The sequence below is a fragment of the Podarcis cretensis genome (assembly GCF_951804945.1).
Source record: "Podarcis cretensis genome assembly, chromosome: 4".
NCBI classification, from domain to species: domain Eukaryota; kingdom Metazoa; phylum Chordata; class Lepidosauria; order Squamata; family Lacertidae; genus Podarcis; species Podarcis cretensis.
In genome coordinates this window covers 90,642,691-90,658,757 of record NC_137173.1, presented here as the reverse complement: position 1 = coordinate 90,658,757, position 16,067 = coordinate 90,642,691, and the positions used below count along the sequence as shown (strand labels likewise).

Genomic DNA, 16,067 nt, shown 5'->3' with positions numbered 1-16,067 from the left:
GCCTGCCTCTGTAAAAAACCCAGGATTGCTTCAGTCCGACCCATGAAAACACTCACACTTCGACACCAGTTAAACATCCCAGAAGATGAGACCAGAGGGCAGCATCTATGGACCACTTATCACACTTTAGACAAAACCCTTCTCTCTATTGACAGGTAATTAATCACTGAAAGTCTTCTTTTGTAGGGAAAAAATATTCTCTAGTCAATGACTGGACAATCTCTGAGCTTTTGCAACAGACCTTTGGATCAAGATTGGAACAAGAATTGATAAGGCTACCAAATGCTGTCAGAATATCCCTCCCTCCTTCCCAGAAATGAATATTTATTTTGCTTTCTATGAGAGATGGAGTAGTATTTTTCTTTTAGGAGCTTCAGGTGTTTTGCTTCTTTTTTAAGGGGGGGGAGTTAGGGTTAAGAAGGGGGTAAAGGAGAGAAGGTGAGATAATTTGCAGCAGCAGGAGGAGGAGCTGAGCTTTCCTAAGGTGGAGCTGCATGGATCTTGTATTAAATGACACTGGCAGATTAACGCTCCGCGATGGGGAAGGGCTTATAGGCTGAGTCAAAAGCCAAGAAGTCTCTTTATTTACGCCTACTACCTCCCAGCCTCTGGCAATCTGACTAATAACAAACTGAGCTAACAAGAAAGACTCTCCGAAGGGAGAGAGAGAGGGGAGGGGGAGCGAAACACACAGAGAGAGCGTGCATCGCAGCAGTTTGGATCCTTAAAGCATCTAAAGATACATATTGCGTTTCTTGCAAAGCCAGGAGTGATCACTTGAAGTCCTGCGGAGCGCTGGGTTTATTTACTGCATCCCGAAGCTCGCAAATGGTTAACTACGTGCAGAAAGTCAGCCTAGCTGGGAAGTCTGCTGTGAATTTTAATTGAGCAAAAGGGACAACTGTTTACAGGATGGTGTAGTGGGTTCTCTTTCTCCCCGGCGTCGTTCTCCACCTCCGGCAAGATTTTTTTTTTTTTTTAATTTCCCCCCTCTCTCTGTCTCTCTGCTCTCAGTCAAATATGATCTGTCCTGCTTCGGATCTAGGATTTTAACTTCAAGGAACTGCAGCCACGCTTGAGATCCCTGCAAAGAGAGACCTTAACCTAGGTTGTTGGGGGATTGGAAAGGGCTCCTTTTTGGAGATAACAAGGAAGGGGATTGTATACGAAGAGCGACTCTGTGCATCGCCAGCTGTGTCAGTGGGTGTAGCTGCTGTACAGGTAAGGAGACTTTCATTTAGGAATTAACCATAGCCAGCTTTTTTTGCATTGTAAAAATCACCTTGGCTACCTATTCTGTTTCTCTCTCTCCCGCCCCACCAAACACATACACACGCAGAGAGAGAGTGAGTTAGTTTGAGGTGCTTATTTCCTGTTAGAGCAAATATTTACTCAAAACTTATAGAATGGCACCTCAAGTGTTGCATAGGTCCTGGGGATATTTCGTGCATGGAAGGATCTTAAAAGAAATTGGCTGGCAGGGAAGGAGAGATTTAAGGAGTGGCATTTGCAGTGGCACACACGAAAAGGACTTTACATACACCAAACCCTTAGATTCCTTCTGAGATCCTAGAGTAAACTGTAGTTGCCTGCAGAATTTGACAAAGGAGCACATAGCCATATTCAAGTGATCGTTCCTTAACCTGAGGCTTTGTAGTCCGTCATATCCACTTTCTACCAACTGTATAAGCATTAATTGAAACAAGAAATGTATTTGATTTCTGCTGTTTAAAATAGATGGATTTATTGCCTTCAATCTGTATAGAAACTTTGCCTTAGGGACACTCATTAATCAGTACTCCTGAAAATGCAAAAATGTGCAAAAAATCTACCAAGAGGCAGTGGAGGCGAGTGGTTGTGTGTGTGTGTGTGTGTGTGTGTGTGTGTGGAGAAAACCTCTGGTGTTCCTTAGGTTTTCCCCAAACTCCCTCCTCCCTCCATGCTCAAAATGGAACCATTTATTTAAGGTAGTTTTTGAAAGCATCTATGGAATTAGAGCACTGGGAATGTAATGCTTCAACTAAGCAAGTGAATTAATAGGTACAAGGGACATTTCTCTGGAATGGGCAATATGAAGTAAGTTATACTCCTGTGTCACTTTGGATATTTTGAAGTTTCATTATATTTATAATACAAGGTTAGCAGCCCCAAGGGGGCCATCCATGCATGGATAAATCCATGTTTGATGGGGTAGAAGTTTTAAAATGTAAATAATATGTTAGCCAAAAATAGGCTTTTGTTTACAATTGTGTTACTAGCAATGGCTTTTGAAGGCTGGGAATGAGGCGGACAGTTGGAAGGACAAAATCTAAGATAGTGACTTGATGTCTTCCAGGACTAGACAGAAGCTCCAAGAATCTATCTGCAGAGGGAGAAAAAACTGTGTGTGTGTGTGTGTGTGTGTGTGTGTATGAAAGAGAAAGAGACTTATTGCAATTTTACCCAGCCAAAGTATGACAATGATTAGGAGGTGAATGCCTTTCTAGCCGATTGCAAATACTTTTAAACATTTGTGTTTCAGGAAAAAAAACGTGGAAGGCTTTCATCTTCAAAAATGTATGTAAAGCGTCCTTCGATGCAACATGCACTTTAAATTAATGCATGTTGATTTACTTCTCTTAATTTTGCCCAAGGACATTGTAACAAGTATGTTCAGTGTGCTCTGCCTGCTTAGCAGAAGAACAGTTAAGAGAAAATAAAAGTTGAATTAATGACCCAATTGCTTTGCTGAAGACAAGTGTTTACAAGAAGCTTTATTTGTGAAGTTAGGTCATCAAAAACAAAGCCTTGGGTACTAAAAGTGGGGGATACTTTTTGTTTTAATGGCTGGTAATAAACTAACTCCTTTGGTAAAACAGGATCTGCATGCTGGGTCTTGTTCATCAGTCAGCAAGGTTGGTTGGGGTGAGGGTACTAAAGTTAAGGAGAAGCAGACATTTAGACTCTAGAGTGGGGCAAGAAACTTCTTTTGTTTGATCCAAAATATGTGCATTTATCCCTTTATGGACAACACCCCCCACAAACAAGAAAAAACCCATATCATTACTTGTAGGCCCATTCAAAATATTGGCATACTAGGATAGTTGCCTTTAAGACTGAAGCTCCAATGGTATATACGATTATTTTGGAATAAGCCCCACTGAACTCAATGGGACTTACATCTGAGTAGGCTTATATAGGATTTCACTGTGAGTTCCACTAGTTATGGGGCCAATCTGACGCACACCCATCTGAAATGAAGGTTATAGTCATTTTTAACAACAACAACAACAATGAATCAAAATTGCTATCTGTAGTTGAACAGACTGATCCTGTACATGTTTACTTGGAAGTGAATCCCTCCAAGCTAAATAATACCGCAGCCCTAAGAAAGGCTCTAATGTTGGTAGCCTAATATAAGAGGATCAGAAAGGTCCATCACCAGGGGACTCCTATTTGAGTAGGTTTCATTGAGTTCAATGGGGCTTACACCCAGGTAATTAGGTTTGGGATTTTGGTCCAACATCCTCTTCTCCACAGAAGCCAACCAGATGCCTTGAGGACACCCACAAGCTAGGACTTGAAGGCAATATTCCTCTCCTATTACATCCTCATGGCACTTTACAGCAATATGCTGTAAAACACAATCGGGTTAAAATCTGTTGCAAAATCTCCTTTATTGAATGGCACTAATTGCCCAAACGAGTGCAGGGAAGCAACACACGACTTCACAGTGGTTGAAGACATGACCTTAATCCTGGACATGTGCATATAGATGTCAACACACAAATGCTTTGTGGAAGAAAATGAAGAAAAAGTTCAACTTCCGCATAAAGCACCTTTCTGGGTGGTTGCATGTTGAACTGAGTCTCCGAGCCAAATTGGATGTCATCTGTCAAAACTGCAACCCTTTTACCCCCTTATTATAGGCTAGATTCATGGGCATCAATATCACCACTTCAGAGAAGTCGAAGCTGCAATTGCATGCACACTGGTTTGGAAGGAAGCCCCATTAAAGTAACTGGAGCTTGCTTCTAAGTAAACTTGCACAGAATTGCACTGGGAGGTGACTATTGCTCCCTGCCTTATAATAAGCAGTGTACCAAAACAGAGCTTGCCTAAATGTGTTTTGAAACATCCTTTCCGAAGCAGAAATTCTTTACTTGGGAAATATGGAACTATTTACTTTGTTAATACATTGTGAACAGATGACCCCATGTGAAACAAAAGGAGATACTCAAACATGACTGAGTAAACACATACAGATAAGTAAAGAATAAGCAGTCGCAAGTCAAACTATATTAAAAGAACTGTGTTAGTACAACAGTTAATTTCCCACATTTAAACGTGTTTAATAGGACATATTGCTCAGCAGCTCCACATTTCCAAAAACTGGTTCCTTTAAAGGCAATGCACATTTTGAATTCCATAGGAGGCAGTATCATCCATGTATACATAGCAATTCGGTGCCATATTTACCTTCGAGTGAAATTAATAATGTAGATGAAAATGTCTAATATATCCAGATCAGCATCTTGTTCACAGCTTGCTTGTCCCGTCTTTTCCCACTTTCTTCTTATACTTATTTTCCGAGATGTACCTAAAATGCAAATACACACAAACAGCTGGAGGGCAAAACTAAGAGATGATGCTTTAAAGTAAGGACAAGTTATGCCTTGCAACAAAATGTTGCAGCGTGCCCCAGGTGTATGTATGTTACCTGTGGTGGGGCCCTCGAAGACCGCTGTCCTCGCTCTTTCTTCACGTGCAAAATTTAGGTAACTTTAAAAACATTTGACAGCACAGCCAATCAACATGCATTCATTCCAATGAAGCCTGAAGGTTGTGCAAGCAGTTTGGCCTGGGAGGGGGACCTGAGGGGGCAGGTGAAGTTGATTGATCTTTGGTGCATCCTAAGACATATAGGAGAATGCTGACCAGGAATCCACCCCAGCCCCACTTCTACCTCTGGCATACATTGTTAACCAGGGGCTATGTTTTGGGACTGCAGTGACTGTCTCTCAACACAGTCCACAGCCACACCCATCTGCATTAGGGCTATAGCAGTGGATTTAATTGCAGGTTTTTGTTTCCGCCCTCAGCCCAGACTGGATCATGAGGATCAAAACAATGGAAAGCTGTTCTCTCAGCTGGTAATCTGTAGCAAGGGGTCTAGTGCCTCTGGACAACCCCTGCATAGTTGTTATAGACAACTTGGAGCCTGGCCTGCAGTATTCATCATATACCCTTACCTGTACTACACTGTCTCTTAGTCTAGGTTCTCCTAACCTGCAGTATGGTGACAATAAACTGCATTTGCTTAGGAATTTGCATTAGCAGGACTACTGACACACACACCTGCTCTCTTCTTTTTCCTGCTATCTTTTTGAAGGGTATAGGAGATCCTTGGTTGTGGGCCAGTTTCAGCTTTGATCTTTTTTCCTATTGATGGGCAGCCTGGAGACATTTTAAATAAGACTTCTCAACGTGAGCTAGGAAATAATCCGGCCCTACTGTTAGTCAAAGGGTAGCAGCTGGTTCAGGCAGCAGGTGCCGGTTGTTCCTCTGAAACCCCTAATCACAGGGCAGTTTACAGTGTGAAAATGCAAAATACATAGCATAACAACTGCCACCACCATACCCCCATGTATGTGCGACGTGACCCAACTTGGCCACATCTAAACTAGGATGCTGCCCCAGATGCTGTGGAGAATGTGACCAGCATTTAAATAAGATCCAGCTGCCTGTCCACTTGGCTTTTGTGTGTGGGCACCATATTGTCCTTTGCTTCAGGCAGCAAAACATGCTTGGCTGGCCTTGCCAGGAAATTATTTATCCAAATATAAGTTACGGTTCTCTCTGATCATTTTGCATCTGAATGCCCCTTCCTCCATCCTCTCTTGCTCATAGAAGAGAGGAATGGGGAAAAGGGAATGGAGGAAGAGACACAGGGATATAATTGCACACCTTCCACTCTCCCTCTTTATTCCTTCTATGCTCCTTGCCTTATCTCTCAGTCAGCAGCTCCAGCCTGTTTGCCAGTTGATCAGCAGTGTTCTGAAGTCTCTTGAGCTCCTACAACCCCACCTTTTCCACTAGCCACGTTCTTCCAGCTGCCAGCCTATTCTGTTCTCTCCTCTCCTGGTTTTCTTTCCCACCTGATCCATTGTTCCATGGAACAGGTTCAGTCCTCACTGGGCTATTTTGGAGTCCCTCGTTTTTGTGTGTTTCCCTAAGTCTATTGATACCTCCGTCTTGTTTGTGGGTGATGCCATTCCCCCCCCCCAAAAAAAAAACACACACCAAAAACTTCATAAATGAAAGGGAGCATCACAAATAGGGAATGAATCAATTGACACTTACTTCTGAGTAGACATGTATAGGATTGTGCTGGGAGTGTCAGACACATAGCTGTAGCTGTATATGCGTAACTTCTAAGTGACTTGTGTTTTGTATTTAAGGAATTTGAATTATTCAGTAAATGATTTCTGATATGCACAGCTCACCATGGTAGAAGAACCATGTGGTGTATTTCAGATTTGATGCTGGACTATGACTGTCATAGTCCCTGTCCATTGGCCATGCTGGTGGGGCCGAAGAGAGTGGTAAGCTAACTCTATAGAAAGTACCATGTTAGCTGCCACAGAAGTCGACAGAATGGAAAAGTAACACTGGTAATGGACACAATTTAACTAGTTCTTTAGCCAAGACCAGACTAGACAGTCACCTTGCCATGTTGCAATACTGGCATGGTAAGGAATCATGTCACAGGCTTTTCTCATATGGGTTTAGACTCTGACATTACTGGAACATGCTGCAACTGTCTTCATGCTGTAGAATGTAATGGACCCTTATAACCTTGCCAGGTGAATATTGGAGCTGTAGTAGGATTTACAATTCTTGAATCATTGTAAATCTCCACTGAGAGATGATTGGAGATGGGGAGTCACTTTGTAGTGGAAAGGGAATCCTATGAATCCACGCAAGACTGAGGTGTTTATATGAAACTTTTTCTCTTTTCTGTGACTTCTTTTTCTTCTTGACCTAAATTCTACATATAAAACGTTGCTACTCAACTGTTGGACGCGGGTGGCACTGTAGGTTAAACCACAGAGCCTAGGATGTGCCTATCAGAAAGTCAGCGGTTCGAATCCCTGCAACGGGGTGAGCTCCCATTGCTCGGTCCCTGCTCCTGCCAACCTAGCAGTTCAAAAGCACGTCAAAGTACAAGTAGATAAATAGGTACCACTCTGGCGGGAAGGTAAATGGCATTTCCGTGCACTGCTCTGGTTTGCCAGAAGCAGCTTCGTCATGCTGGCCATATGACCCGGAAGCTGTACGCCGGCTCCCTCGGCCAATAAAGCGAGATGAGCGCCGCAACCCCAGAGTCTTCTGTGACTGGACCTAATGGTCAGGGGTCCCTTTACCTTTACCTTTACTCAACTGTTACTATGCTAAAAGTTTAAATTGTTTGATCATTCAGATGTTTGGCATTCACTGTGACAATGTTGGGGGACAGCATTCTTCCTTTGTTGTTTTCATTCAATTTCTAAATAAGTTTTTTGCACTGAAATAAATAGACAATTCGTTTCTCCATGGTCCATCTATGGTACAAGGTATCAATTATTGGATATATACTACTGGCAAGTGGCAACTTGTAACTCTTCCTTTCCACAGAGCAGAGGTGTAGCCAATTTCTTAAGCCTGAAGGACATACACTATACCACTCCACTCTTTGGGTCATTCACACTCCTCAAGGAAGAACTATGGCAGTTATCAAGAAAAGAGAGTAATATCATAGTTCTTAAAACCAACACTCATTCAGAATAGTTGGGTGAAGTTTACTCACCCCACATTAGAAAAAGAAAGTTGCTTATCCAATAAGCAGAGAACACAGTTGTGTCCAGAAATGTTACTCTGCAGAACTGGGCAAATTTAACTTGGGAATTGGATGCACTCAATGGTCAACCAGTTGACCTTTCTCATCTTAGAGAATTACTATAATGTTTCAATTGATAGGAGTTGCTACTTCAGTGGGTGGTTTGTATACTGGAGCATGTGGGCAGGCAAGGGGTGGGGAGGTCCTCCAATGTTGTGATGATCACCTTTTAAAAAAATTAAAATGAGGTATATATCTGTATTGTATTTTGCAGAAGCTGTTGGATGACCATGAAGCTCTGGATAATTACGTTAAGTTTGATGGGGGTTGCTTGTGATGTACTACAGTCCAAACCAGCTTTACCTTCAACTATTGGCTCTTGTGATATGCTGTGTTCCTGTGAGGAAAAGGATGGTGTCTTTAATATAAACTGCGAAGAAAGAGGCATCAAGGAGTTATCTCAAGTACATGTTCCACCATCCCGGCCTTTCCACCTTAGTCTTCTCAACAACAGTTTGACCATGTTACATGTGAATGACTTCTCCAGCTTCATCAACGCTCTCTCACTCCATCTTGGATTTAACTACATTGTAGACATTGAACCAGGAGCATTTAATGGACTAAGTCTCCTTAAGCAACTTCATATCAATCACAACTCATTAGAAGTACTTAAAGAAGACACATTCCATGGACTGGAGAACTTGGAATTCCTTCAAGCAGACAACAATTTCATCACAATAATTGAATCAAGTGCCTTCAGCAAGCTCAACAGGCTAAAGGTGCTCATTTTAAATGACAATGCCATTGAGTTTCTTCCTTCCAACGTATTTCGCTTTGTGCCATTAACTCACTTGGATCTTCGTGGGAACCAGCTGCAGACTCTACCTTATGTTGGTTTTTTAGAACATATTGGTAGAATTCTAGACCTTCAGTTGGAAGATAACAAATGGGTCTGCAATTGCGACCTGGTGGAGTTGAAAGCTTGGTTAGAAAACATGCCTCCTCAGTCCATAATAGGTGATGTCGTATGCCACAGCCCTCCTATTTTGAAAGGCAGCATTTTAAGCAGATTAAAAAAAGAATCCCTATGTCCCACTCACCCTACAAATGATCTTGATGCCCCATCAGGGTCCTTACCATTGGTGGTTACCACGTCAATAAGTGATAGTCACTACTCAACCAAGGTAATACCTATTTTTAGGGTTCCTACCAGGGAAACTGCTTTAACACTTCATGTAACAAAGCCAGCTACTCTGCTTCCTGGTGTATATTGTCCAATCCCTTGTCAGTGCACTAGCAATATCCTTTCAGGGATTTTAATGCAATGCCAAGAACAAAACATTGAAAGCCTGTCAGATTTAGGACCTCCTCCTCCAAATCCTAAAAAGCTAATACTAGCTGGAAATATAATTCAGACATTACTGAAATCAGACCTTGTAGACTATGGCAGCCTAGATTTGCTTCACTTGGGAAGCAACCGTATTGAAATACTAGAAGAAGGATCCTTTCTCAATCTCACCAGATTGCAGAAATTATATCTCAATGGGAATCATCTCACCAAGCTGAGTCGGAATTTATTTTTAGGCCTGCAGCGCCTTGAGTATTTGTATCTTGAATATAATTTCATCAAAGAGGTTTTACCCGGGACATTTCATCCCATGCCTAAACTAAAGGTCCTGTATTTAAATAATAACCTTCTTCAGACTTTGCCAGCCCACATTTTTTCTGGAGTTCCTCTAGCCAGGCTAAATCTGAAAACCAACCAGTTTGCACATTTGCCTGTAGGGAATGTCTTAGATGATCTGGATTTACTCGTACAACTTGAGCTGGAAGACAACCCTTGGGATTGTACTTGTGACTCAGTTGGGCTGCAGCAATGGATACAAAAGCTGAACAGAAACACAATGACGGGCGACATTTTCTGCACATCTCCAAGGCATTTAGCTAAAAAGAAACTGAAATCTCTGAATAGTGACGTGCTATGCCCCGGAATAAACAGCCCACCTTCCGCAACTCATGCTAGCTTCATAGTTGTCACCACGTCACCAACCACCACCAATACGGCAGACACTATTCTGCGATCACTTACCGATGCAATTCCTCTTTCAGTTTTAATCCTGGGGCTTTTGATAGTCTTTGTAACCATCATTTTTTGCGCAGCTGGTATCGTCGTCCTTGTCCTACACCGGCGGAGAAGGTACAAAAAGAAGCACGCAGATGAACAGATGCGGGACAACAGCCCAGTGCAGCTTCAGTACAGCATGTATGGTCACAAAACAACACATCACACCACGGAGCGCCCGGCCACAAGCTTGTATGAGCAACATATGCTCAGCCCCATGGTGCAAGTTTATCGAAGCCCATCTTTCAGCCCCAAATTTACAGACCATCAACAGGAGATGAATGACAAGGAGATGACTGATTCCAAACATCTCCGCAGAGGCCTCTTGGAGAGAGAGCACTCTTCCCCTCTGACGGGGTCAAATGTCAAATACAAAGCTACAGACCAATCGGCTGAGTTCCTTTCCTTCCAGGATGCCAGCTCCTTGTACAGGAACATTCTTGAGAAAGAAAGAGAACTTCAGCAACTGGGGATAACTGAGTATCTACGGAAAAACATAGCCCAGTTACACCCTGATATGGAGGTACACTATCCAGGAGCTCACGAGGAGCTCAAGCTGATGGAGACCCTCATGTACTCCAGGCCAAGGAAAGTTTTACTAGAACAGACTAAAAACGAATATTTTGAACTCAAAGCCAACCTGCATGCTGAACCTGATTACCTGGAGGTTTTGGAACAGCAAACATAAAAGGGACCCTTTTTGAAGGATTAAGTCAAAAACTCTTCTATCTTAACTCGGAACTTGTAAATAAAAGTGCCTTATAATAATGTGTCGTCAATCAGAACTTTAAGCACAGTAGTAATCCGAGTTGAAAGAAACTCTCAGGGATAACTGTGTGAAGCCATGGGGAAGTTTGCAGGCTCTGTGTCTCATTCTCACATTAAATGTGAACTTTGGGCAACTGGATTCTGGGAGGAAGTTCAGCTGGCCATATTCCTCGAGACCTGCATGGCAATCCCTCATTTTTTTCGCTTAGAAAAGAAAGAAAAAAGCTTGAAGCATTGGTTTACTTTTGTTCCCCGGACCTAGACACTAAATTTTCTTTAAAATGCACCTATATACCTGGTTCCAAGAGGCTAGTGTATATTGGTTAGGAATTAGTTCACATGTATGAGTATTGTCTATGGATCACACATGAGATTGCCACATAATAAATACAAGATAAATTATATGATTTTAAACAGATATTTAACTGTACAACCCCAAGGTCCGCCAATATTTAAGTACCTTTTATTTGGAATGTTATTTATATTTTAAAAAAGAACCTGTTAGAATATTCAGAAGGAGGGGGAAAGCTGTGTTACATGTTTTATCTAGGAATCCTAAAAGACATACACAAAACTCTCTTTTTTGGTTACTTTCCCTAGTAGGCAATTTTAATTGTTTTGGGACAGTCTTCAATATAATGCTGCTATAGAGTTCTGTGCACCATTGGTTGACACTCATACCTGAGGAAATTTGGAAAGCTACTGAGAATTTATTGTAAATATATTAGTAAATCAATGAGCTGGGTTATTATTATTATTATTATTATTATTATTTATATGATTGACTCCCGTTATGGTTGTGGATACTTTGGATGAAACATCAATTCACTGTGGTCAGTTAAATGTCACATGCAAATAAGTACACCAATGAGCAACAAGATCTTATTTGTGTATCTGTGTAAATACTCCATATTTGCTACAATTACTCAGCAAAAAAGCTTTTATCAGGTCCAGTTTGAAAGTGATACCAGGCACTTTAAGGAAGAAAGAAAAAGTACATGTGCGTGGTTTGCAACTTGTTTTAAAGCAAATTGCTGGAATCTATATTTACAACGTTAGCGCTCGAGAATCTTGGGTCTATGTCATGTTAATGCTGAACATATAGTTGCCAGTGACTAAGCTGGGTCCCAGCCATTGATTTGTCCGCATGCTTAAGCATGCTTACATGAAAGCAAGTTCTGTTAGGCTGTTTCGGCTATTACACTGCAACTGTCCTGGGTTTTCTGCTGAGTATGCACTCGACGAGGAGGTACGATCAAGTCTAGCTCTTGGGCGGCTACATCTGTGTTTTCACATACCCGTTTGTCGAATACGCAAGCCACATTTTCGGTGCACACTTATCCCCCTCCCAACAACTTAGATGTAAACCTAAAAAAGCAAAAATAATACGAGCAGCCTGACAGATGTTCTGTGGAAATCAATGGGATGTACTTCACAAAGATGCTCTCCAGATGAAGGTGACATGAAGCACGACAGCTTTATTTTACTACAAAGCTTAGTTAGGTTTATATGAACTATTTATTCTGTACAGTTTGTATCTATTTCAGTTCACAGTTACTATTATTATTCTTGGGTGCCTTTCAAGCAAATCAAAGAACTTCTAGCTATAAATAAAAAGATGATAATAAATGTTTTTTTAAAAAAGAAAATGCACCCCCCCCGAAAAGTTCCTTTTTTTAAATAAAAAAGACATTGGCAAGACCTGCACGCACAAGTTCAGATCTGTTCGGAAATCAAATGGGAGGCTTCAGTCTGTCGTCATGCATACAGAAGCATCTTGTTCTGGGTGCAAGAAGGCAGTTTAGTGCCCATGCATGACTGACACAGTGCCAAATTGTTACTCTGACCTGCATTTCCCCTCCTGTTTAAGCTCGTCTTTTGTGAACCAGCTACACTTTGATGGATTCATTCGCCCCCACTTCTGGCTCTGACTATTTAAGGCTGAATGGTTACATACTATAAAAAATGCATTGTTAAATCAATTCAGCCGTAAGTAGTCTAAAAGTCGTTAGAAAACAGGAAGAAGAAAATATATACCAAGTGTTGCCCACATGATTCGGATCTATTTATCAAGAAATAAAACATCTTAATTAAGCTTCCAGAGGTTTGCTTATGTAGCAGCTGACATAAATGTTAATTTCTCTGCAATGTCTTGACCTTCTGAAAAAACAGCCTCTCTGGGGAAAAGAAAAGGAAATATTTGTACCAGATACTTTATTTATGCCAATTGGCACAATGCTGCAATGTCTTTCACAAAACTCAGCCTGTGGCCCTGCAGCCTGATTGAACTACCACCTTATTTCTTACATTAGATCACTGATTTCACAACCAAAACTATAGGCTCCTAGGAATGAACAGGGAGATGTGGTAATGTGAACAGGTAATGTGATAGGCAGTGAAAATACCTGCTGAATTTATCACGGGGCTGCCATGGAAATGATCTCTACCCACCCCTGCCTGTGGGTTCTGTACAGAGAATTAGAAATATTCTTTCACAAGACACTGTCAATACAGGATATTCAAACTGAGAAACGTGGAGATGCAGATGTGATGTCACACTACTTTGATTTTTTTTTCCCCACTAGGAGGAAGAAGAATATGCTGGTTTTGGTGGTGTTCCCTTATTTTTTGTAATTCGCTTTAGCAAAAGAAACTGACTACTAATAAAGATATCACTACTATTATTAATAAGTTGGGGAGTAAATTTGATGCAGTTCACATTTAAAGGTGACCTTACCAAATCTTCACTTGTCGAAACAATATGTGAACGGAAATGCAGCCATCCTTCGAAACTCACACTTCTCCAAATTTTGCATTGCAGTTCTCCTGCCAAGTGATGTGTACAAAAATGCACATATTAGGGTAAAGTGTGCCTATAAATGCATGTATTAGAAAACAACATGCAAAAATGCATTGCATGGAGGAAATTCCTTTAAATATATACATACAAAATGCAAAATGTGAAAATTCACACTAAAATGCTGATGAATTTTCATGAGAACCTTACAAAAACAACCACAAGCTTATGTGGAAATGTGGAAAACTGAATTTAAGGTTGGAAAAATAAGAAAATGAGAGAAAACCAAATTTACCCATTGTTGATAATGCACATGCATTCTTTGAGTAAGACCTATTGAATTCAATGCAAATTTCTTCCATGTTCACATCTATTGTATTGCTTAGCATTGCTGCAAGCTTGAATGTATTGACCTGGAGGTAAGTGACATTGAATGCTTGCTTCTGCTAAAACAAATGTAGGATTGTGCTATAAATATTAAGGCTGGGCCAATAAGCTCCCTCCAGTTTCTGAAAATGTCTGCCCCTATCACATCATTTTAGAGGTGTTCAACTTAGCAGTGTGATAAGCAAGAAGCTGTGAAGAGTTGCTGCTCTCCCCACGCCCTCACTACATGGAAGTTGCTGCTCTCCCCACGCCCTCACTACGTGGATGTTTTAATGCATTTACTACATTTATGCACATATGGGCACACTCTCTGTTTTTCATGTTTTGCAGACCTCACTTGTTTTATGGACTGCACAGATATTCCTGATTAATACAATGCTCACTTTGATTTCTCCCTCCCCCCCCCCAATAAAATATACTCATTCCTATTTCACTACTGATACATTAGGAGTTCCTAAAGATAGTGTCTGAGCTGATTTTTACTTATTTTGTTATATTTTTTGCAGTCTTATAAAGCAAGGTTAAGACTGACTCTCACACAGAATATCTTCTAAGGGCTTGCAGAGGTAGCAGGTGGTGTTGAACACTAGTCCTATTCAGGTTAGATCCACTGAAATTAATGGCCATGACTAACTTAAGTTCATTGATTTCAGTGGGTGGTATTCAACCAAGCAGGGGTGGCTTGTCCCATTTCACCACCTGTGGTGAATTGAGAAGCTGTCCCTTGTCCCAACTGAGGTGGCTTCTGAGTTCCAGTGAGATCTTGCCCTGCAAAATTGCATGGGGCTCTTGCAAGGATTTGCCAGAACCTGGAAGCCAACTGCATGACTCCAGTAAGTCAGACTTCGTCCACCTCCGTCCACCTCATGGATGGGCCAGCCTTGAAATGTTTCACTCAAAACAGACCCACCGAAATTAGTAGACTTAACTTAATCATATTCATTCATTTCAGTGGGTCTGCTGAGGAGGATTTAACAACAACATGGAAGTGCTTTGGGCCTGCCGCTCCTATGTGTACCACACACATTCATTTTCTGCACTGGTCAACGCCAAGCCAAGGTGCCAGGCGAAAACATTTCTCTTCAACCAGGCATTTGGCTGATTAACATTCTACGGCTATAAACAAACAAACAAACAAACAAACAAACAAACAAACAAACAAATTTTATTAAGGTTTATAGAGAAAAATACAAAACTTGATATATTTTCCCATGTTTTCACTAAATCAAGACTTTTATATAGATGCAATAAAAACACAGAAAGGGGCGATGGAGAGAAATAGAGAAGGAAAAAGAAATAATAATTAAAAAATAGAAAAGAGCTTAAAAGAGAAAGATAGAAAAATAAGATTCAGAAAGCAAAAAACTTCTGATTCTTCATCTGTCTGCTATATTATATGGCCTTCAAAATATGTCTGTGGGAGGGGGATGATTGATTTTGTTCTATTATATATTCTATTTGTTTTCATTTTGCATTTTTAGGTTGTGTACTGCCCTGTGATCTTTGTATGAAGGATGGTATACAAATTTTAATAATAATAATAATAATCCAGGTAATATTACCCCTCAAGGGAGGGAAAGACTTTTGCCATGTAGCCACCGTATATGCCTATATGTATGAAATACAGTATATTTCATAGAGAATAGGGCTACGGATTACTGCTAGCTACTGTTGGAGGCAATGCACCTGTGAATACTGGTTTCTGGGAATCACAAGTGGGGACAATATTATGGCACTTGGCTTGTGGGCTTCCTATAAGCATCTGTGAGAACAGGATGCTGGGCTAAATGCCTCAGGTCTGACCCAGCTGGGATCTTGTGCAAGAAGGAGAGCCAAAGACACACACCATCAACAGCATCCTCAGGGCTGGATGCTGAGCACCAGCAGGTAGGAGTTCGAGTCACATGAGTGGGAAGAGGGAACACCCCCTACTCACTTTTTAATTTAATTTAAGTCCAACAGTTTAATTTGCCATTCCTCTCTGGTGGGGACTCGATCTTCTTTCCATCTCTGGGCTAATAGCATCCTTGCGGCTGTCGTTGCATACATAAAAAGTCATTTTTGCTCCCTCAGAATATCAGCACCTACAATTCCTAGTAAGAAAGCCTCTGTTTGTTTGTTTTTTATAAAGGTTA

The 16,067-nt window shown here is 41.1% G+C and overlaps 1 protein-coding gene across 1 annotated transcript; it reads left to right on the top strand.

Moving 5' to 3' along the window:
• Positions 1-506: 506 nt before the first annotated feature.
• Positions 507-11,484, top strand: SLITRK6 (SLIT and NTRK like family member 6). Its single transcript, XM_079972600.1, has 2 exons — positions 507-1,221; positions 8,133-11,484. The coding sequence occupies exon 2, from the start codon at positions 8,143-8,145 to the stop codon at positions 10,666-10,668; it is 2,526 nt and encodes an 841-aa protein (XP_079828726.1). The 5' UTR covers positions 507-1,221; positions 8,133-8,142; the 3' UTR covers positions 10,669-11,484.
• Positions 11,485-16,067: the final 4,583 nt, after the last annotated feature.